This window comes from Danio rerio, chromosome 2, assembly GCF_049306965.1.
Source record: "Danio rerio strain Tuebingen ecotype United States chromosome 2, GRCz12tu, whole genome shotgun sequence".
Lineage (NCBI taxonomy): Eukaryota > Metazoa > Chordata > Actinopteri > Cypriniformes > Danionidae > Danio > Danio rerio.
Window position 1 is genome coordinate 10170735 of NC_133177.1, and position 25181 is coordinate 10195915.

General features: G+C 36.6%; 1 protein-coding gene and 1 long non-coding RNA gene across 7 annotated transcripts; one reads left to right on the plus strand and one right to left on the minus strand.

Annotated features, from left to right (window-relative positions):
• The first annotated feature begins 825 nt into the window (after nt 1-825).
• anxa13l (annexin A13, like) lies at nt 826-21451 on the plus strand. Of its 6 annotated transcripts, none has more exons than XM_005171170.6 (11): nt 861-913; nt 1537-1612; nt 7765-7859; nt 10587-10754; nt 12634-12667; nt 12800-12879; nt 15227-15295; nt 17208-17309; nt 17407-17482; nt 17658-17770; nt 20718-21451. In XM_005171170.6, exons 1-11 carry the CDS (start codon nt 899-901, stop codon nt 20835-20837), a joined length of 948 nt encoding a protein of 315 aa, XP_005171227.1. In that variant the 5' UTR covers nt 861-898; the 3' UTR covers nt 20838-21451.
• On the minus strand, nt 21058-24540 carry LOC141377752 (uncharacterized). Its single transcript, XR_012390593.1, has 2 exons — nt 22207-24540; nt 21058-21886 (listed from the first exon to the last, which is right to left on the minus strand). It is a non-coding gene; the product is annotated as an uncharacterized lncRNA (long non-coding RNA).
• Between the last annotated feature and the right edge of the window lie 641 nt (nt 24541-25181).

The window sequence follows — 25181 nt, forward strand, 5'->3', positions numbered from 1 at the left end:
TTCTGTCTCTGCAACACAGAAAGCCTTTGTCCCGCCCTTACGTTTCACGCAACTAGACAAGGTCGACTGTGATTGGCCACTTTTCATGTCAGTCAAATCACGCTTCAGAATCAATTCGGAAACTGATTTTCAGCAGCTTATGACACAATGCACTAAAATAAACACTCCAAGCACATCGCTGTGATCGTACGCTTCACAAAACAGCCAATGCCGATCACATCAATGTAATATTACGCATTAAAGGATTAAAAGTGTTAATTGCTTCTTTCATTATTCAGCGATTCCTCCGCGTACCACTGGTACGCGTACCACAGTTTGAGAACCACTGATTTAAGCCATATCAAGAAATATACTTATTTTTATTTGATTAAACACTGCCAAATACTTAATTGCTTTTTATATATGCCATACTGTACGCTGTAAAATAGCTTTTAAAATATTTTATAATGTTGTTAGGCATAGCCTATTTACGTGAAAACGCCATAGTGTAGAAAACAAAGTCCGTCGCTGTCCAAGAAGCGAGTAGGTTGAAGCTGCTGGTAAACAACAAAGACTTTCTTGTCTTAATTGAAAGCATTCTGCTCACAAAATGTTTTAACCTACGCACATTTGTTTCATTCCTTCCAAATGAAGACAAAAATCTAATAATGTTCATAAACGACTGACATTGATACATTTACGTGGTCATCAAGCGGAGAATAAACGATGCTTATTTATTTGACTTATTTTGCTAGGTGCGAAGAAGAGAGAAAGACGAAAACTAGAAACATATGATGTAAATATTATTTACGCTTTATATGCAGACGCCAGATGTGACGTCAGGATGCGATGAAGTAAAAGATGCTCGCGCTGGGTGGAGAGAGCGAACGCGCATTCAGACTCACATCAGCATCACAAGATGGGCAACGTTCAAGTGAGTAAAACAGTCGCAGTTAGTTGGTTTTGTCTAATTTCCCTTTTTGTGCGTATATTACAGATAAAAATGTTCATTAGTATGTTGCGGGACATTGTGCAGCCTGCACTGAATGCAGTGACGAGTTTGTTTTTGATTTGTTTTTGTTGCGTTAAACTTTAGTCATTTACCTTTACGCTGTAACAACTTCTACTGCCAATATTAAAACGTGTACATTTTCAATGATTGTAAAATATTCATTTTTATTCCTAGTATTTTATAATGAGTGTGTTGTTTGTTGTACTTTGCTGTGATTTGAGCTGTACTTTACACTCTCTCAGAGGAAGAGTAACGTGTATAAAAGAATAACTGCTTTTGTTATCAATAAGTGCACATTGTTATTATGGCAGTGGGCGAGGCAGAGGAAGGTTTACACTGTTCCTGTCCCTGCCCAGAGATCCCATGACTCAGCTATGTGTTATACAGTTCCCCTCCCCCTACAGACTGCATTGTGATCTAATGCAAAAGTCCTTGAAAACCACTATCTCACTAGGAAAGAATATTGCATCTATTTTACAAACTCTCGAGGATTTTTTTTATTATTGTGTATCTGCATAACATTTTTTACACAACCTTCATTTCAGCCCACAATAACTCCTTTTGAGGACTTTGATGTGGTCGCAGACATCAAGACAATCCGTAAGGCTTGCAAAGGAATGGGTAGGTGAAAAACTGTTAATACTGTTGAAAACACAGACATGTAAATATTGATTGACTGCATAATATAACTTTTGACTGGAAAAAAAACTACGTTTAATTTGTGTTGCATGCTCTTAAAAATAAAGATTCCAAAAAGTGTTTGTTATTGCTGTGCTGCCATATCATAACTTTTCTTTGTACCCAAAAACATTTATTGAACTCTCTTGAACGAATCACTTTCTTGGTTTTAAAAAATGAAATAAACTTTATCTTCACTAAAAAGATTTTGTAGAATGAAAAGATTCAATTGATGTTCTTCTGTTATATTAGTATCAATGAAATAGTATAAAGAGCAAAAGTCAGGTTCTTTAGAGAGAGATAGAGAGAGAGAGAGAGAGAGAGAGAGAGAGAGAGAGAGAGAGAGAGAGAGAGAGAGCATGTGTGTGTGTGTATTTGAATGCAGATCTTAATTACAAGTAGAGGCACCTTATCCGGCCACAAGTCACAACTTTCCTATGAATATATCACTATGTCTATAAATATAACCAGCTTCTAATAGTAAAAAAATATATATTTTATTTTTTATAATCACACATAAAAAAAGTATTGATTGGCATTCTCCCTTTGTACATGTCATCAGAAGGGGAAAACTTTGCCCATTATTTTTCAAACTCTCTCTCTTTAGCCTAGGATGTTAGTCTTGTTTTTAAATCTGCCACTATTCTGACACAGACATTTGTAGCCCCTCCATCTTTTGAAAAAGAGCACAATGTCATTTGAAGCTACAGTCACCATAACAGCACAATTAGAATCAAAGCTTAAAAGGGGCACTTTAAAAGTTATAAAATATTATTTGTAAGATATTTTGTGCTGGAACTTCACATACACACTCTAGGGACATCATAGACTTATTTTACATCTTTTAAAATGGGCATAATAGGTACCCTGTAATGGAGGCAAGTGAGGCCTGCAGTTCTTTAAGGGTGCTTTCACACCTGTGAATCGATTCAGTTGTTCCGAAACAGAGATTACAAATACATTGTTACATTGTTGCTCTTTGCTCTTGGTGTGGTTCGCTTTCACACTGCTAAGTTTCTAATCGGTCCAAAAGAGCTAAAACAAGTCACGTTTGAGTAAACTATCCTCACATTGGTCAGAGTGTCAGGGTTTATTTTGCAGAGTCCCGCTCAGCTGTCAGGAGAGGTGGTGGTTTGGTGGTGTTTGAGGACCGGGAGGGAGATGCAAGATTACAGAGAGATTATCATTCGTTTGCGGGCATCCGGTGACTCGTCAAACTTCCCGCCCTACTCATAATTCTCTCTTCATATAGCCGTATGCCTATTACATATCCATAAAACACAGTGATATAACCGCACTCGGATCGGATCGCTTTCTCACTGCAATCGATCCCCTCCAGAGTTAGTTTCAATCGAGCCAAGACCACCTCATTCAAGCGATCTCGGAGCGATTGATTTTGCATGGATCCGAGAGCGATTGGTGGTTTCATATATGCCAAACAAACCGTGCTAACTGGGCAAACGAGACAGGTTCCGAAACAAAAGTAGGTGTAGGTTCTGGTAGGTATGAAAGCACCCTAAATGTTGTTGGGGGGTCATTTGTGACTACATAGCCCTGTGTGAAAAAAAGTGTCTATCCCCCCACCCGGCCTCTGTTAAAATATAACTTTGATTTTAACATAACTCCAGAGTTCAATTTCTCTAGTCACACCAGACCTGATTGCTGCCACACTTGTTCACAATCAAGAAACCACTTAAATAGGATAAAGTGAATTAGACCAAAAGACCATTTAAAAGCTAGACATAATGCAGAGATCCAAAGAAAAAGAAAATAACTGAGATCTACTTGTCTGAAAAAGGTTATATGGGCCTTTCTAAAGCTTTGGGACTGCAGTGAAACACAGTGCGAGGCAAAAACATGGAAGAGTGGAGAACCCATAAGTGGCCGGCCAACCAAAATGACCTTAACAGCACAGCGACAACTCATCCATGAAGCCTCAACTTACAAAAGACCCCACAACAGCATCCAAAGAACTGCAGGCCTCACCTTTTTATGTTCATGACTTCACCTTCAGAACGAGACTGTGCAAAAATGAATTGCATGACAGAGTTCCAAGACAAAAAACACTGCTGAGCAAAATGAATATAAAGGGTCATCTCAGTTTTGCCTGAAGACGTCTTAATGATTCCCAGGACCTTCTGCAAAATGTGGACTGGTAAGACAATAGTTGGAATGGCAGTGTGATGATCTGGGGTTGTTTTGCTGCCTCAGGACCTGGAAGACTTGCTGTGATAAATAGAACCATGTATTCGGCTGTGTTCCAAAATATCCTGAAGGCATCTGTTAGTGACCTCAAGCTGAAGCGAACTTGGGTTCTGTAGCAGGACAATGATTTGAAGCACAGCAGCAAGTCCACTAATGAATAGCTGAAGAAAAACAAAATGAAGACAAAATGAAGTGGCCTAGTCAAAGTCCGGATCTGAATCCGATTGAGATTCTGTGGCATGACCTTAAGAAGTTTCATGCTTAAAAACTCTCCAATGTGACTGAATTACAACAATTCTGTAAAGATGAGTGGGCCATCTATATTGATTGCACATTCCATCAGTAAGAGCCCTCAGTGTGAAGGTTTAATTGGCAGAGTAATAGCACAGTTGTGCTTAAAATATTGCAATGCACACAACATTATGATTGACATATCAGAGTTTAAATGAGGACAAATTGTTGGTGTTTGTCTCACTGGCTCATCTGTAACCAAGACAGCAAGTGTTTGTGATGAGTCAAGAGCCACGGTATCCAAGATAATGTCAGCACACCACCAAGAAGGACAAACCACATCCAACAGGAGTAACTGTGGATGCAAGAAGAAGCTGTCTGAAAGGGATTTCAGTGTGCTAACCCAGACTGTATGCAAAAAACATAAAACTACAGCTTCTGAACTCACTTCAGAATTAAATGTGCACATCGACTATCCAGTTTTCACCAAAACTGTGCTCCACAGGCTATATACACAATTTACATAGCGGGGCTGCTATAGCCAAAACTTTGGTCACTTGTGCCAATGCCAAACATCAGTTTCAACGGTGTTCATTCATTCAGTCAATTTCTTTTTGGCTTAGTCCCTTTATTAATCTGGGGTCACCACAGCGGAATGAACCGCCAACTTATCCCGCATGTTTTTACCCAGCGGATGCCCTTCCAGCCGCAACCCATCACTGGGAAACATCCATTCACACTCATTCACACACTTACACTACGGACAATTTAGCTTACCCAATTCACCTGTACCACATGTCTTTGGACTTGTGGGGGAAACCGGTGCACCCGGAGGAAACCCACGCGAACACAGAGAGAACATGCAAACTCCACACAGAAACGTCAACTCACCCAGCCGAGGCCCAAACCAGCGACCTTCTTGCAGTGAGGCGAAAGCACTACACACTGCGCCACCGCGTTGCTCGGTTTTTAACGGTCTCAGCAGTGAAAATCTTAAACTGTAGACAATGAGAAACATGGATTGTTTTCTGATGAAGCCAGCTTCACTGTCTTTCCCTCATCCACGGGAAGCCCCAATGAAGTACCACCCAGACTATTGCATGCTCAGCGTGAAGCATAGGGGTAGATCAGTGACGGTTTGGACTGCAATATCATTGCATTCTCTAGGCCCAATACTTGGGTGCGTCACTTCTAAGGACTTCTGAATCGTTCTGGGGGGCCAGGTGCAACCAGTGGTTCAGTTATTATATCCTGAAGGTGGTGCCTTGTATCAAGATAATAATGCACCAATACTTACAGCATGACTTGATGTACATGAAATTAAAGCTGAACATCTCCTATGACCTGCTTAGTCCCTTATTTAGGCCTGCACAGTCACCAGATTTAAATATTATTAAGCCATTTGGGGTATTTTAGAGGAGGGAGTCAGGAAACTTTTGAGAGGGTGCTCGCTGCAGAGCCATTTGAGGAGAGCTGAGCTCCAGCGAGGGGGAGCATGAGCTGTCGCTCCTCCTCCTGTAAGCTGTTTTAATGCGTACACCAACCCCACCCCTAACCCTACCCCCAGTGACATCACTCGTAGAAGAAGTGCAAAAAAGGTGGAGCTCAAGCTTAAGCTCCCCCTCGCTGGAGCTCAGCTCTCCTCAAATGGCTCTGCAGCGAGCACCACTTGAAACTTTTTGCTTCAATAGCATCACGTAGTGACCTTGCCACTATTCTGGAACAAAAATCCATCAAAATTGCTCTGGCCACTGTGGAGGACTTCTGTATGACAGTATCTGTCATTCCCAAAATTAAGCAAAGAGTGTCTGACTGTAATACTTCATCCTGTAGTACTTCTGGTTGTTTGATGCACAATACGGTTTTCACTTTAATATAGTTGTGATCGGACAGCTTTTTGTAGAAGTTGGCAAATGCATTAATAGGGTTGGAGACTCTCATTATATTGGGACAACACAACTTCTGCCTCAGGGGTGGAGGCTTCAACCTTGGCAATGAAGGGCTTGGAGGGATTTGTCAGAGTCTGGACTGGAGCTTTCTTGAGCAAGGCTTTCTTGAGGGCTTGAAAACATTAAATGGCTTGGGGAAACCAGGACAGAGACTTAGGTTTGTGTTTGACAAGAGGGGGGCTGTTGTTCATTGATGGTAGTCCTGTATTAGCTCCCACCTTGCTCTCATGAATCTGAATTCACGCAGGACTGTTTACTGAAAACATCCTGAAACTCCCCATACACCATAGGTATGTTTGTCTTTTTAGAAGTTTCTGGGCTCTATTAAAAGAATGGATCTGAAGACAGGTGTTGGTCAAGATGGTTTTGGAATGTTTTGCTGACAGACCTTCAAAAGATAACATTTATTCAATTTAATAATGATATTCGAATTCCAGTTCATAGATGGATTATGTTTTTTTTTTTTTTTTTTTTGAGACCTCTAACACCAGAAATTAGATCTCCTCTTAATGCTTTAATGCTTATGTAGCCAATCTGAAGTTGGAACTTGGGTGAATGGTGAGTTACCCAAGCAGTTTGCCTTAAACGGTTTGAATATTTTCTATAGTAACTATAATAACTTGATCATGTATACATTGTTTGAAGTGTTTGTTCTCTGGTTAATGAGAGAAAGTAATAAAGGTTTTGGCTTCACATTATTAAATTATTACTTGTTCTGAGATGAGGGTTAAAAAGGAGAACTGGGGTAATATTTGGACAGAACTCATCGCTGGCATGGCGGGCGAACCAGCAGTTTCACTTTACAAACATATGCCTTGTGGGATTTTTCACAATCTTTGACTACTGACAGGTGATATGAGTCGGTTTGCATGGCTTCTGGTGCAGGCAACACAATCTCACGGCAATTCGTAACTTTTTCATTTAGTGGCTAATTCGTATGAATTTGTACGATCTAATTCGTACAATTTAGTACGATTTGCTTTTCCCCCAATGACGGTTGGGGTTAGGGGTGGGGTTAGGTGCCACGCCTCCTTTTTAAAATCGTATCATTTCGTACGACTGAAATCGTACGAATTCGTACGAATTAGCCACTAAACTGGCAAAACGTAAAATACTTACGTTTTCTTGTGAGATCAGGCTGGTGCAGGAGTTCTAATTTAATTTAAGTGCAATTTAGTACTCATTATAGTACATCACCTTAAACTAAATGAAAATGTGTAATATATCCTTGCCAGATATATGAAATAAATGTTTACATTTAAAAAACATTTGAGATATTTTAGTTTTCATTGAATTTCAAGTAATACAAAATATTTAGTTGTATTGTTTTAGTTTTTGTTAACTGTTACAACCTGGCAAGAAAACAGATGTCATAAAATATTTTAAGAGCTTGTTTCGGGATTGATTGATTGATTGATTGATTGATTGATTGATTGATTGATTGATTGATTGATTGATTGATTGATTGATTGATTGGTTGGTTGGTTGGTTGGTTGGTTGGTTGGTTGGTTGGTTGGTTGGTTGGTTGGTTAGTTGGTTAGTTGGTTGGTTGGTTGGTTGATTGATTGGATTAATTCAGTGCACTTACCATCACCAACAATTTTCAGTTTTGGGTGAACTATCCCTTTATGCATTACAAAATAAAGTGAGTGTTCAATTGAAATCATAATTACTGATATGTGTTATGTGCTCATCTTCTATTGCTCACAGGGACAGATGAGGAGACCATCATTTCCATTCTAGCAAACCGATCTGCAGCCCAACGGCTAGAAATTAAACAAGCCTACTTTGAAAAGTATGATGATGTAAGTCCAATTTCCTACATTTCAGTACTAATTTTACAAACATCTAAGGCCATACATCTCAGAAATAGCAGTAATTTAAATTGTTTTTGCGGATTTATTTCTTTTTTGCCTAAAGCATCTCCACATTTGAGGTCAGTTATAAGAGCAAACTGTAGATCAGTGGTTTCTCAGTTTCACAACATCACATTATATTGATTTAGCTTTATTATTATTGAATTATTATTATTATTGAATAACTGTGTGAAGCATAGGTCTCAAACTCGATTCCTGAAGGGCTGCAGCTCTGCACAGTTTTGCTCCAACCATTATCAAACACAGCTGATCCAACTAATCAAGAGCTGCGTCCCAAATGGCACACTATACACTATGCACTCATGCACTATGTACTTATGCATTTACACACTCAACAGGATAGTATATGTATGTAGTGTCGTCCCAAATGGCACACTAATGTTTTATATATAATGTTTATGTATATGGACGGGAAAATCCGCTTTGCGCCGTGGCGCATGGTCTTAAAGGGTTGAGTTTATTTTCTTAATGAGTTATAGGTGTGTTTTGAGAATAAACCAATTAGAGTCTTATCTCCCATTCCCTTTAAGAGCCAGCTGCGTCGCGCCATAAGCGCATTTGCTATTTACAGAACGTAAAGTAAGTCTAAGTGGAAAAACTGAGCATTTCACTTGCAAACAGTTAACAGTTTTATTAACAGAAAACTTTTAAACAGAGCATCTACTGCGCAAGAATGAGATATAATCGATTTACTTTCATTTCTGCTCTTGAATAAGGAAACCGTTACGCACAGACATCAATTAGCCTATAAATAACTAATTGCGTTTGTTAAGCGCAAATATTAGTTTCAAAACTATTTCTAAATTCAGTTCTAATTTCCAGCAAATGAATAAATGAACAATAATAATGAAGTGTGTTCAAAAACCTGAGTTATATCCTAAAACACATGCTGTGCCCCATATGGTCTAAAACAGGTGGGCAAATCTAAGCTTGTTTTTAATAAAACAAGTATAAATATGGATATAATAAATAATGCTGCTAATAATAATAATATTATACAAAAGCAAATTGTTATGAATGAACTGAAAAAGCCTCCTGAGATGAAGAAGACATAAAACCAGTGATTTTTCATATTTATGTAGGCTAGAAAATAATATGTTTTGTAATATTTTAATCCTTTATATTTATATCCTATATCTATTCTTATTATATCCTATATATATATCTCCTTAATATAAAATTTTTTTCATATGTAAAGATATTTGCCTATTGCTCTCTTGTGCGTATTAAGCAGTGTGTAAGCGAGGCGTAACTCTGCGCTGGAGTTTAGACCGGGTTTGTTTTAGTATAATGAAAAATCTATTTTAGTTTCTCAAAATAGCAACGCGACAGCGGTCCGCCTCAGAACACCTATGGGCGCACATATGAGCGCTAATGCATTTGCTACTTAAACAGCGTAGCAAAACGCCTCAAAATGACTCTTGCGCCAAGCTGAAACTAGCAAAAGACTATTGCGCCACGCCTTGTGCCACATTGCGCCAGGTGTGTGATAGGGCCCTTTATTTTAGTGCCTGAATGAGTGCATCATCCGGGTAATTAAAGTGCACTTCATATTTTTAGAGTTTTCAGTGTGAACACACTACTTACAATATTAATACTACAAAATGGTGTAGAATAGTGCATAAGTATGCGATTTGGGACACAGCTAAGGTGTTCAAGACTACTAGAGACTATTAAGCAGGTGTGAGTTGGAGGTGATTGGAGCTAAACTATGCAGAGCTGAGGCCCTCCAGGTATTGAGTTTTAGACCATTGGTGTAAAGTTTTGAAGCTTTGATGTTTTACTGTGCTCGTAGAAAGCTTAAGAGCACCACTGATTGTCATTGATTATATTCTTTATACTAAGGAAAATGCTAATAATTAATGTATTAACAACATGATAATGCATTTGTAATGGAGGCCAGCTAGTGAAGTGCTATGCAGGTAAACCTCACTGCTCTCACCTCTAAAGGTGCTGTATAGTAACAGTCGTTAGAGGCCATGGTCTTTAGCCTAATTGTTAGAGCAACCGACTCCCATACAAAGAATTGCCGGTTCGATCCCATCTCAGAAAGAGCTGGGTGCATTAGCATCGATGGGTTACATGTGGGGGCTCGTCCGGGATGGAAGTGAGGTTTAGGGGTAAGTGTAACGGATGCCATCTAGCGAAGTGCTATGCAGGTAAACCTCACTCCTCTGAAGGTGCTCTAGCATGAGACACTAGAGGCCAAAGTCTTTAGCCTCCTTGTTAGAGCAACTGAATACTAGAAAAAGAATCAGCAGTTCGATCCCAGGTCAGACCGGGTTGGGTGCAGGAGGACCAGTGGGTTAGACATACATTGCAATGGCAAATGTTTTTATTTACAGTTCACTGAAAGGCCTGCATAGGCTGCATCCAAAAGCACATACTGCACTTTATTAAACTATAGCAGATAAAAAAACAGTATGTGACAAAAGATGCATGTCTGAATAAAATAAATTAAGCAAAAAGTTCTGGGACTGCAAAAGTAGTTCCTCAAAATGACATTCATATTATGTATGAGGTTGTACTTTTTTAGTGGTTCTGAAGTAGTTATTGATTCAAAATAAGTTTCTATTTTTGGCAAAGCCATTGTGGATCACCTCACATCTAAATGAGTCTGTTTTCTTTTGGTTTGTGGTCACATTGTTGGAGGAGTTGGAGGAAGTCTTGAAGAATGAGCTGACAGGAAACTTTGAGAACGCAGTTATAGCCATGCTGGACCCGCCCAACGTCTTCATGGCTAAAGAGCTGAGGAGAGCCATGAAGGGTGCTGGGACAGATGAGGACGTGCTGGTGGAGATCCTCTGCACCAGCACCAATCAGGTCATTTGTCATTTACATCGACAAATTAGAAGTATAGTCACCCAGGGACGGACTGGGACAAAAATTCAGCCCTGGCACTATAGCCACACCATCCCACATTACCATACGTACTGTTTGTTTGACATTCTTGCCAGTTTTTGATTATGTCCGCGTAACCTTTGATTGAGTCGGCCCCTCTCGAAACTATCACCGATTGGGCCAAATGCTTATCATTTACTATTACTATTATTACCTTCTTCAACGTCATCATAATATTCACATGTTGCACGAGATAAAAGCTGCATGTAAAAACAAAACATATAAAAAAAATAATAAAATAAAAAATAAAAATAAAAAACTGACCGGCCCACATTTAAAAAAATGGTTCGGCCCTTCTGGCATTTGCCAGAATTGCCAGATGGCCAGTCCGCCCCTGTAGTCACCTGACGTTCAAGCATTTAGCGTTAATTTCAAAAACAAGTTCTGTTTTATATTAAAATGTGTAGTTTTGAAGTAAAAACACTGAAATAGACTTCTGTTGAAAAATGTACACTCTAAAAAAAATAAAGAAACAAAAGCTGTCACACTTGGGTATTACCTTTTCAAATGGTACATGTTTGTACTTTTAAAGACACAGTGTGTAATTTCTGGTGCTAGGAGGCACATGGTCACTACAAACAAAGATGGGGGCTGCATCCAAAACCGCCTACTACTCAGTAGGTACTGCATTTGAATTTAAACGTGCTACTCGGCCGTTAAAAAAGTACGTTCTATATAGTATGAATGTGAAAAGTATGAATGGAATTCGGAAGCATACATCCGCCATTTTGTCATAGTCACGTGACCTACCTGCGTAAGTTGCGTCGCGTTACTCCCATTCATGAATTCTCTCGCGAGGCATCATGGGATAGTGCAGCGTGCATGGGATGCGCACTCCAGATTCTCGCCGGAAGTAGTAATTCATCTGTGTACTTCTCGCATACTGATTTTCAAATTCTAGGAATTCGGACAAACTACTCGGCTCGCATACTGGTTTAGCCTACTATATAGTATGGAAGTATGCGGTGTCGGATGCAGCCAGAGTTTTATGATGCCATGACTACGTTTGGAATCATGGGAGTTGTCATCTTCGTTACATCCTACAAGACTCCTACATAACCCCTTCTAGACAAGCCATTAGGGTGTAATTAGACGACTGAACAATTGCTGTTGAGAGATGAGTGAGGTACAGCACAAAATAAAAGAACACAAAATTTATAACACTCTTCTATATGTAAGAGATTTTAATAAAATGTGCATTTAAAGTACCATGGGGTACACCTTTGTACTTTTTAGGAATATGTATCTTTTGTACCCAGTGACAAAGTTCTGCATTGTCATTGTTAAAGCATTATAGGGCACAAACAAAACGAATCAGCTCTGAAGAGAATAGAATATGAAAAGTATTGAAAAATAAAAGGGAAAAGACTGTCAATTTTATGACTTTGATGAAGGTAAAATCTACTATTAATGAAAATTTTGCATAAACATTTAAATATGAATACATTTAAAGAGTGTATAGAGACAAACAAAATTGTGTCAAAAATCAGCAAATTAAATATGCGCAAATAGGTTTAACAAAAGTATAACAAAAAAACAGCCTCTGAGTTTATAACAGGTCTGTTTAACAGTTTGCGAGATATTGTTGAAAATTGCTACATGTTTAAATTGTTATATGTTTTTATAGATTGCACTGCTTATAGAATTAGCATAAATCAGTTCATGGTGACAGAAATAACATTTGTTCATTTAAAAAATATTTATTAACATTTTAGTAAATCTTAAATGCAGACGGCTAAATGTGTTTATCCTAATAAGCATCACTTCTGTAATGCATATTTTCAATTTTTTTCATTAACAGGATATTTTGAATTACAAAGAGGCATATCTGCAAGGTAAGCATTTAGATATAAATATGATTTTATAAAGAAATGGAAGTTGATAATTGGTTGATATTATTTTTAATAGCAATAATAATAATACAGCTAATGTATTATCAGAGTCATGTAACATGTTTTAATGATCAGTTCATGAGCGAGATTTGGAGGCTGATATCGAAGATGACACCAGTGGTGAAGTGAGGAATCTGCTGGTTTCTCTCCTACAGGTAATTGAATTATGTAAATTATATAAGAATGATTAATGAACCAACACAAGCTCATTGGAAATATGAGTTTACCTACATTTTTTTGAAATTGCAAAAATGCACTTAAACATACACTCACCGGCCACTTTATTAGATACACCTGTCCAATTGTTCGTTAACGCAAATTTCCAATCAGCCAATCATGGCAGCAACTCAATGCATTTAGGCATTTAGGCATTTAGACAATCTGCTGCAGTGCAAACCGAGCCTCAGAATGAGGAAAAACGGTGATTTGAGTGACTTTGAATATGGCATAGTTGTTGGTATTTCACTAAAATTTTTATAAATTTAGTTTTCAGAAACTGCTGATCTACTGTGATTTTCACACACAACCATCTCTAGGCTTTACAGAGAATGGTTTGAAAAAGAGAAAATATCAAGTGAGTGGCAGTTCTGTGGGCGCAAATGCCTTGTTGATGCCAGAGGTCAGAGGAGAATGGCCAGTTTGGTTCGAGCTGATAGAAAGATAACAGTAACTCAAATAACCACTCGTTACAACCGTATGCTAAAGAGCATCTCTGAATGCACAACATGTCCAAGCTTGAAGCAGATGGACTACAGCAGCAGAAGACCACACCAGGTGCCACTCCTGTCATCTACGAACAAGTAACTAAGGCTACAATTCGCACAGGCTCACCAAAATCGGACAATAGAAGATTGAATAAACTGAGCCTGGTCTCGATTTTTGCTGTGACATTCAGGTGGTAGGGTCAGAATTTGGCATCAACGACATGAAAACATGGATCCATACTGTCTAGCATCAACGGTTCTAGCTGCTGGTGGTGGTGTAATGGTGTGGGGGATATTTTCTTGGCACACTTCGGGCCTATTAGCATCATTTGAGCATTGTTTCAACGCCACAGCCTACCTTAGTATTGTTGCTGATGCTGTTCATCCCTTTATGACCACAGTGTACCCATCTGCCGATGGCTACTTCCAGCAGGATAACACGCCATGTCATAAGCGTGAATCCTCTCAGACTGGTTTCTTGAACATTGCAATGAGTTCACTGTACTCAAATGGCCTCCACAGTCACCAGATCTCAATCCAATAGAGCTCCTTTGGAATGTGGTGCAATGGGAGATTCACATCATGGATGTGCAGCTGACAAATCTGCAGCAACTGCGTGATGCTAACCTGATCTTATCTGTGACCTTATCCTTTTTGCACTAATGATATACCTGGAAATATTATCGACAAATAAAGGCTTATATTCATGCCATTCTTTACATAACACACAAAAAAACAAAAAAAAAACAAAACTCAAAACATGTTAGCAATATCTATGATTTGTTATCGAATACCTTTTCCTGTCTATCTCTCTATGGAAAGCTTTTCTGGCTTGGTCAGTTTGCTCGGTAGCTCACTTTGTATGATGTTGTAACTGTGATGCAGAGCGCTTGGGTGTCCAGGTGAAGCACGTTTCCACAAAAAGGATAAAATATCAAATTAAATGGTGGCAGTGCACTATTCCTATTTCACTAACACTATTGGTTGGGTTTAGGTCAGTAGTTTGCTGGATGATCTGTACAACAAGCCCTGCCTCATTCTGGATGTATACAAGTAGGACATGTATCTGAAATGCATAACAAAACGTACCTTAAGTTTCAGATTTGCTAAAATGTAGACAGCGCCCTCTTGTGGGCTTTCATCTCAGAGTGCAACAAAATGTACCTGGAGCAACATGTGTTTTGCATTTCGCACAAATGTAGCCTGAGGCACGTGTTTCCAATGTGCGAGGACCGTAATTAACTGCACTCATAGGTAGAGTATAGAACCTTAATTTAATCTTTTCATATTTTCAGAGGGGTAAGGCATACATTTTTGTATTTTACTCAAAATTTCCTTTACCAATTGATTTAAGCGTCATATCAAACCTTGGTAGCACTTTATTTCGATGATCCGTTTGACTATTAGAGACTGTCTGCTTAATACCTGCTGAAACAGCTCCTTCAACAGACATATAACTGACTATAAGAAACATAGCCAGTACATGTCAACTTACACTAACCCCAACCCTAACCCCAACTGTCTACTTACAATTTAATGAGAATTAGTTGGCATGTAGATGCAATGTGACTTAAAGTCAACAAAAGGACCATCAAAATAAAGCGTGACCCAAACCTTATGTATTTATGCAAAGCTCCATCTATAACCCATTATTTAAATGTTCAAATAGGCTTTTCTTTACCGGCTCACGAATGGTGGAAAATTCTCTTCCTAAGCGATTCAAATGAACAAGGAAAACGTATCAACCGAAAGTGTGTAGTTGTTATTGTCTATTTTATCAATTTACCTTCATCTGCAGGCTGACAGGGATGAGGCTTATGAAGTGGATGAAGCACTGGCAGAACAGGACGCAACGTCATTGATTGAGGTGAGATTTACTCTGGATTTTGCCCCAGAAACGAATAATTCATTATGTGTCATTAAATACTCACCTTCAAATCGTGTGAGACACAGTACAAATTCAGATACTTTAGATGAAATCCAAGAGCTCTCTAATCCTTCATAGACAGCAATGGTCGTGAGACATTCAGTCCAGAAAATAAAATAAAAACATTTCAGTAGTTAAACTGTAATGATATGAGGCTACAAGAACACCAAAAAAAAATTAAAAACCAGCTTGCATGTTGTGTTGCTAACTCTAATGGCAATGTGTCATACTGCTCATAGTAAATGCAAACAAAGTCATAATTACACACGTTTTTGATGCAGAGAAGTGTTCATGGGGATTAGATTACAGTTTAACTAAAGTCACATGGAATTTTTTCCCATTATTTTCTAATATTTAATAAATAGAATATAATAATAAATAGTATGAAGTAGTAAAAGTATAATTACATTAAGCATGTTTAGTCACAAAGAATTACATTTCATCCCTACCCAAACATAATAGTTTTAATAACTCATTTCTGAGCACCATGACGCACCATGCATTTTAGAATTCTAAACATAGATTTAAATCAGGGCATGCACACCGGTGCTGGAAGTCGGCGCCTATTCGTGGCGCCCAGCTATGACTCAGGACACTGTTCATATGTCTGCCGTGCCACGGAGTGCCATATGAATAGTTTCATTTTAAATAACATGTCAATGTGCACCTCTGGTGTGTGGCCATCTTTAGATTTATTATTATTAACAATTTGTTTCATTTTTAAATTTGATACTGCCGGCTTTAATGGTAAACTCTAGTTTCTCTCAGTAATTCTTTTTTATATAAATTACAGAGATCAATGGCCCTTGAGGTCAAAAAGTAAATCATTAAATTAAACGTGTAGAATTGTGTAAATATTCACAGAAAAACAATAAAAAGGTACAAAATTTGCAAAAACTCACCACAAAATTAGTCAAATTTCTTCATTATTCCATTTCCCTCACCAAATGATTATATATATATATATATATATATATATATATATATATATATATATATATATATATATATAATGCAGAATAAACATTTTAACCAAAAATATGTATTTATTTTGTTTAATATGTACAATAATATGTATAGTTTCAAAAATAATTTTGGCACAATACCCCCAAAATAGTTCTCCTCTTCATCTCTTTGCCAATAATCACTTACTACAAGTGGAAAAGTCAAACCCACAAAATTGTGAATATTAAGCATAAAGTTGTTGTTGTTGTTAATGTGGTTTGATTTCACAGTCATTTCATTTTGATGCAACACCATTCAGCACGAATAAAAAAACAGTTAATAACAGGAATGCATTAATTCATTGTTAATCATAAGTAAAATAAACATTACAGAGAAACATGGTTTTGTGGAGGTTAAAAATATTATAATGTAAATAATTAGTAATATTTAAGAATGTGAATGTGCAAACACAATTAGTATTGTACAGTATTCATTAAATGACAACCCTTTGAGGTGGTGCTAAAGGAAGCAATGTCATTTCACTTAATTCAACTCCTCAGTCCACGCTTCTTTTCCTTGCAACCTTCTTTGAATCCTGAAGTAGTCGAGCTGAGACATGAAGATGGAAAGCGAGGACAGGAAACACGGATGTACAAATAAGAATTGAGCAGCACCCTTTAAGTTTCCAGAGCTCCTCTATGAGACTTGAGGCAGGTGGCACGCACAGGTGACAGTCGTTAGCACTAACACCACTGGCCTCGTTCCACTCTCACGGTTCTCTGCCCCACCCCACTCGCTACAGTCCTGCAATGGCTAGTTTTTGGTTTATATCTTTTTTAAACAGACCTGACCATCACCGTTATTATGCTAATTAAAAGAATCAGTACCTGTTGTTATTTTTCTTCAGGCAGGTGAAGGCCGCTTTGGCACAGACGAGTCCACTTTCACCTACATCCTCACTCACAGGAACTACCTACAGCTTCAGGCCACCTTCAAGATATATGAAACCGTATGCTATACACCAACTACACCCACTGCTGCTTTACAAGAGCCGTTTGAGGCATTCTGTTTGAGTGTCTGGTTTCCCTTTTGTTGTCTTCGCATAGCTCTCTGGAACAGATATTCTGGATGCTATAGACAGTGAGGCTACAGGAACATTGAAGGACTGTTACGTTACACTGGGTAACTATAATAATCCAACCCATTCGCCTACAAAAAATCAAAGGCCTTTTGGAAATGTTGTTTTTTAGAGTTAAAGAGTCAAATTGCAGTTCACAGCAACAGATCTCTTTGTTAATCGGTCGACTTTTATGCTTGCCGCACACATTATACTGTGCTTTGTTTTTGTTTCATACAGTACGATGTGCTAAAAACCCACAGCTGTATTTTGCCCGTCGTCTGAACGCTGCAATGAAAGGAGCTGGGACAGATGAAGAGACACTCATACGTATCATTGTGGGTCGCTCTGAGGTACAGTATAGGTTATTAGCTCTCCTGTTAAATGTTCATTGTTTTCCCAGGAGACATTTTTTTCAACAATAGTTTTTTTTAAATAGTTATTTTAATAATGCGTTTCTAATAGTTAATGTCTATAACAGTAGATAACATTAAACAGTATTTTACTATAATATTTAAACAATTGTTCACTATTTTCTATTAATTATCTTGCAACAAGCTATTATTAAGCTCAAAGTGCAAATTAAAAGCTTAACTAGGTTAATTATGTTAACTAGGTTTAAGCAAGTCTTTGGACAACCGTGATTTGTTAGGTAGCCAATCTAATAATATTGACCTTAGCAGTTAGCATATTCCAGCCTAACTAAAAGAAACAAGTAATAATAATAAATATAAACTGTAAAATAAATAAATGAATATATACTTTATATCAAATTTAACTGTATAGCTAACTCATATCTTTCTATGCAATAATATAAAATAATGAGCTATTTTTTTCTACTGGCTTTTTTTCTTGAAGTGAGACTAGTGCCATCTGGAGGCATTAAATGTAAAACCTTGTAACGCAGTTTAACAACCTAATAAACTATAAGCTTCTTATAATTTTATAGAGAGGCTTTTAGATTTACATTGTTTATTTTAACTTATTTATGAACCTTTACATCTGAATCATGCCCATGATTTGTGTGTACATATAGGTAATACGACAAATATATCAGCCTATTCTGGTGAATCAAAAATTTGTGAAACTTCAAATTAAATTTAATTTACTGTCATTTTGATTAAAGTGGCTCAGACCGTTAATATGCTTTGCTTTTTATCTAAGCATCTATCTACAACTACGAGCAGCAGTCCCAAAAGTAACATTTTAGATTTATTGCAATTTGTCATTTGTTAATTTATAAATATATCCAGTGTCACTCTGTGATAAAAATTAATTAATGACTGTGATTAGTATTAAAATAAACATTTTGTCTAAACGCTATTTTTCATGCCCCATAACTCTGAACAAAGTGTAAAAACATGAAATAGAGCAAACACAAACCTCAAACTAAATATATATATATAATATAAATATATATACACATACACACATACAGTTAAAGTCAGAATTATTAGTCCCCCTGAATTATTCACTCCCCTGTTTATTTTTTTCCCCAATTTCTGTTTAATGGAGAGAAGTTTTTTTTTTTTTTTCCACAATTTCTAAACACAATAGTTTTAATAACTCATTTCTAATAACCGATTTATTTTATCTTTGCCATGATGACAGTAAATAATATTTTACTACATATTTTAAGACACTTCTATGCAGCTTAAAGTGACATTTAAAGGCGTAACTAGGTTAATTAGGTTAACTTGGCAGGTTAGAGTAATTAGGCAAGTTATTGTATAACGATGGTTTGTTCTGTAGAACATTGATAGAAAATAAAGCTTAAAGGGGCTAATAATTTTGACCTTAAAATAGTGTTTAAAAAATTAAAAACTGCTTTTATTCTAGCCGAAACAAAACAAATAAGACTTTTTCCAGAAGAAAAAATATTATCAGACATACTGTGAATAATAATTCTGACTTCAACTGTGTATATACTGTATATATATACACACACACACACACACACACACACACACATACATATATACATACACACACATACACACACACACACACACACACACACACATATATATATATATATATATATATATATATATATATATATATATATATGTATATATGTATATATGTATATATGTATATATATATATATATATATATATATATATATATATATATATATATATATATATGTATATGTGTGTGTATGTATGTATGTATGTATGTATGTATAAATAAATATATATGTATGTATAAATATATATATATATATATATATATATATATATATATATATATATATATATATATATATCAGGGGTATAACGGACATTTTAAAAGTGGGGGAGACAGCTGAATGAGATCAAAAATTTTACGTTCATTTTATTATTAATCACCTATATCCAAATGGTCTGTCTCTAAAAGTGAGGAGGACATATCCTCCCATCCTCCCGGTTGTGACGCCCCTGATTTATATATCTTAACTTTTTTTTTTTTTTTACTAAAAAAAGTATGTCTTTTACACATGCTCTGCTCTGTGTTGCATATTTTTTATAACAGTATTTACAAATCAGCACAAATGGTTTTTATAGAAATTAAAAAAGAAAAATGTGTAAAATTTACATTATTTTAACATTCACTCTAAAAAAATACTAAGTTATTTCATGTAATATGGACTAAATCAACTTCTGGGTAAGATATTTTAAAATAAATAAACATGTTACAGATTAAAATCCTAAAGAATATAAAATGAGAAATTACAGTGCCCGTAGCTTCTAATTTTAAGCCATTCAGCAGATCTCCATGTCTGGCGAGAGCATTTTTAGCTTAGCATAAATGATTAAATCAGATTAGACCATTAGCATATCCCTAAAAAAACATTTTGATAATATTTGCATTTTAAGCATTAGACTCTTTTGTAGTTATTTATGGACATTTACTAGCTAAATATTGTCCTATGAATGCCATGCATCAATTGAAAGGTTATTCGTTCAGCTTTTATTATTTAGAAATATCAGTTTCGAATAATGACTACATTTAATGATTAATGAATAATGATTAATAATAATGATCTCACTATATATTACTCTTTAAATGGGTTTTGCTTCTACATTATACTTCATCTGTTTACATAAGGACCCATTATGGCATAACAGTTCACAATTACAGTCCAAAATCAGTCAGAACTGCACATGTATCTGGGTACTACAAACTATTGATGCATAGTTTTTCTGTGAACCCCCCACATAAAAAAAGTTAATGCCCTCCACTTGGGGAAGCTGTCTACAAATACATGTAAATATATAAAGGAAGAAAACAACTGACTTCTGTGTTCACTTGTAGGTGGATCTGGAGACCATCAAGGACATGTACTTGGAGAAATATGACGTAACCCTAAAGGATGCCCTGAGTTCAGAGTGTGGTGGAGATTTCAAGCGCCTGCTAATAGAAATACTTCACTAGATTACCGTCAGGGGGAGCCGATCGCTAACCAGACTGGTGAAAGCTTTCAACACTGCCTATGAATATACACATACAATCACCTCTAATGGTTTTAATGTACCCACTACACTTTTATCAGTCTAAACTGTTTTTGAAGCTAAAACAACTTCTGTTTTACTCACTAAACATAATTTATTAGTGACAAATCATAATTCATTCCTTTATTGGACAATTTATTTAAAAAAAATAAATAACTTATTTAACACTTTATTAATGAGGAATTTGTGATTTCTGACAACTGCAAACCAAACATGTGGATGTTTGGCTTATGACTGTAGTGCTAATCTGGTAGCAGTTACATGCTAATGTTTAAATGGCTAGCTTCAAAGCTAAGAAAGCTAACTGGGCGTTTTTTCTTAGATTTGGTGGTGACTGTTAATATCATAAAGCAGTGCTGTGAATCTTTATTGCAAAGTTTCTGAAATATATCTGATTTTAAGTATATCAAATAGACTATGGCTAGAGGAAATTGATAAAGATATTGAAGTATCATTGATATTACATTAGGTTTTAAATATTAGAGACTGCCAGACAACTGTGTACGTTTTAAATAAAGCATGCTGAATTAGACTGAACACTCATGTTTTGGGTCCTTTTTTCTGTCTCACACTTACACACGTATGCACAGGGATGGGCAGTATTTATAATTCATGTATTTCAAATAAAAATTGTAATGTGTAGGGTTGTTGAAAATGGCTCAATATTACATACTTTAGAGTCTTGTGTTTTTGAATTTTTAAAATCCTGTAAAATACCTTGTAAGAAGTCTACATGATGACGTTCTAAAAATGCAAACTCTGAAGATTGGTTCTTTCTCGGTTATTTGCTTTGGGTTGAGATGAAAACAGTTGATTATTAGTTGATTTGATCGATTAATTGACCAGAAAATGTATTAATATCAAGGAAGTCAATCAATGCTTGGAATATGGAAGAAAAGTTTGCATCACATGTAAAGAAAGTAACAGATAAATGGCAGGAGTAGATTTAGGAACAAGTTAACCATTGAACCACTGAAAATAGGGTCACACTTTACAATAAGGTTCATTAGTTAATGTTAATTAATGCATTTACTAACATAAACAAACAACGAACAATACATTTACTACTGTATTTGTTCATGTTAGTTAACGTTAGTTAATGAAAATACAGTAGTTCATTGTTAGTTTGTTAACTCATAGTGCATTAACTAATGTTAACAAGCATGGACTTGGATGTTACTAATGCATCAGTAAATGTTCAATTGTAATTAATAAATGCTGTACATGTGTTGTTCATGATTAGTTCATGTTAGTAAATGCATTAACTAATGAATCTTATTGTAAAGTGTTACCGAAAATAGCATACTGCACAATGCTAACACCAGTCATACAGTCTCAAAATAGGAACAAAACCATTTTTTTTAAATGTCTGATGGTAAATCATACTAAACGTTTACTATTTTACATCAGTTAGGATTTCCTAATGATTTACATTTGCTAAATGCCAACTTTACAAACATTTCCTTGGTATTTTTTAGCTTTGCTTTTAAACAGTATAAATTTGGTCAAATGTTTTGGGTTTCCTTCCACAAGCTTCTGACAACAGTTTGAAGGAATTTTGGCCCATTCCTCCTGACAGAATTGGTGTTACTGAGTCAGATTTGTTGGCTGTCTTGCTAGCACAAGCTTTTTCAACTCTGCCCACAAATTTTCAATAGGATTGAGATCAGGGCTTTGTGATGGCCACTCCAAAACATTCACTCCTTAAATCACATTTAAAATAATTATCCTTAAGCCTGGTTTATACTTCTGCGTCAAGTGACCGGCGTAACCCACGCGCGTAGCTGTGCATTTATACTTCTGCGCGCTGTCTTTGTTGGTCTGCATTAACACTTCCAAAACGCTATTTGGCAGTGAGGTTTAAATGTTCCTCTGTGTCGAGTTTCTTCGCTGCTGTTTTGTTTTCCTGAACACTTCCGGGATGTACAAGTGGCTCAAACTAGCTCATTTTGAGGTAGGAACCGGCGGACGTGCAACAACTTTAACTATGAGGTAAACACAAAACAAAACTTTCCATCCGAGCTCCTTCACGGGACTCCACACTTGTAAACAATCGCTCCATCAGGCTCGCACCATTCACGCGGCTCTCGGTCCCACCTAGATTTGTCAGCGATACCAAGCTGACCAATCACAGAGCTTGCGCTACGCGTCGTTGCGACGTGTAGTTACATTTTTTGAGAGGTGCACGTCAGCGACGCTGACGGCCACGGCAAAGGGCTATGCGTCAGCGCCGTAGCATACGCCAGTGTTTGACGCAGAAGTATAAATCAGCCTTTAGGGTCATGGTCTGTTTGGAAGACCCATTTGTGGCCAAGTTTTAATTTCCTGGCTGATGTCTTGAGATGTTGCTTCAGTATTTCTACATAATGATTTTTCTTCATGATGTCATCTACGCTCCGGTCCAAACAAGAAAAGGATCATCCAGACTGTTACCAGCAACGTCCAAAAGCCAGCTCTGTCATGATATGTGGTTGTGTCAGTGCCCTTGTCAAAGGTAACTTGCACTTCTGGGATGGTACTATTAATGCTGAAAAGTACAGAGATTTTGGAGCACAATATGCTGCCCTCTTTTCCAGGGACACCCATGCATATTTCAAAAAGACAATGCAAGACACATTCTGCACGCATTACAAAGTCCTGGCTGCAGAAAAAGGGGATAGAGGTACTTTACTGGCCTGTCTACAGTCCTGACCTGTCTCCAATAGAGAACGTGTGTTGCATTCTAAAGCACATAATCTGACTACAAAGACCCCATACTTTTGCCCACCTTAAGACTTGTTTGCAGGAAGAATGGGACAAAGTCACACCTGAAACACTTCATCACTTGGTGTCTTCAGGCCCCTAAACATATTTAAGTCTTGTGAAAAGGAATGGCACCATTACAGACTGGTAAATGCTTAACTGTACCAACTTTTTTTTTAATGTGTAGCAAGAACCAAAATTGAAATATGTTTATTTTGAAAAATAACAAAACAATAAATATCATGAGGAACATATTAAATAATGTGCTGTTGTATTATCTGCAATGAAACACAAGTCGAAGTAAATTCAGAAATCACTACTTTCTTTTTTTATTTGTGTTTTATCTACTGTCTCAACTTTTTCTGATTTGCGGTTGTACATCCAAATATAAAAGTCAGTGGTTACCGGTTTCCAACATTGTTCATAATATCTGTTTTGTGTGTGTGTGTGTGTGTGTGTGTGTGTTCAACAGCACCACTAAAGGTTTGGAAGATGAGTAAATGGTGAGTAAATACATTTTCTTGGGTGAACTAACCCTTTAAATCAAATGTTAAACATTTTACTCCTCATTCATTTCCATCTGTGTGAAATTTTAAAGGGGGTTGTGTGGTTAGAGGAGTCTGGAGGACTGACCTGACCCTGTTAAAGTAGCAATAATTCAGTGTGTTTCACGTTGGCCCTTTGAAGAGTTCAGACTATCACACTCTTCTCCCTATGGAATAACTTTAGATCAACGTCATCTTCTGCTCCCAGTAAAGATTTTAATATAAACCAAATGTCTTTAAAAAAAACACAACCCTGTCTTCATGCTTATGTAGATTATAAACCTACTTTCTGTCCTGGTTTGGCTTCAGGATATGGTTTCTGTTACCGACTTTTCATAGAAAAAAAAAAGAAAAAGAAAAAGAAGAAACAGAGGAAGTATTTGGTTTGGTGTAATTGACATTGTTTATGATCAATGAATGTCATATTTTCTGCTTTAAGAAGCAATACACATACATAATTGATGCCAGAGGGCTACTTTTATTCTGTTTTATACAAAATCGGCATAACAAAGTGTAATAAAAAGAAAAAAAAATCAAAGCCATCTGGTTCTAGGTTTCACAGACAGCTGCGTTTAATTCCCACTACCAAAAGAAAATGTTTACTACCTTCTTCTGCTTATGTTGTGCAAGGTTTGACATTTGAAACTAAAGGATTGTCTTGAAGTTACCAAAATAGAAATAAGAACTAAATAGAAGTAGATACACAGTTGAAGTCAGAATTTATTAGCCCCCCTGAATTTTTAGCCCCCGTTTATTGTTTTCCCCAATTTCTGTTTAACGGAGAGAACATTTTAAACATAGTAGTTTTAATAACTCATCTCTAATAACTGATTTATTTTATCTTTCAATGATGACAGTAAATAATATTTTACTAGATATTTTTCAAGACATTTCTATACAGCTTAAAGTGAAATTTAAAGGCTTAACTAGGTTAATCAGGGTAACTAGGCAGGTTAGGGTATAATTAGGCAAGTTATTGC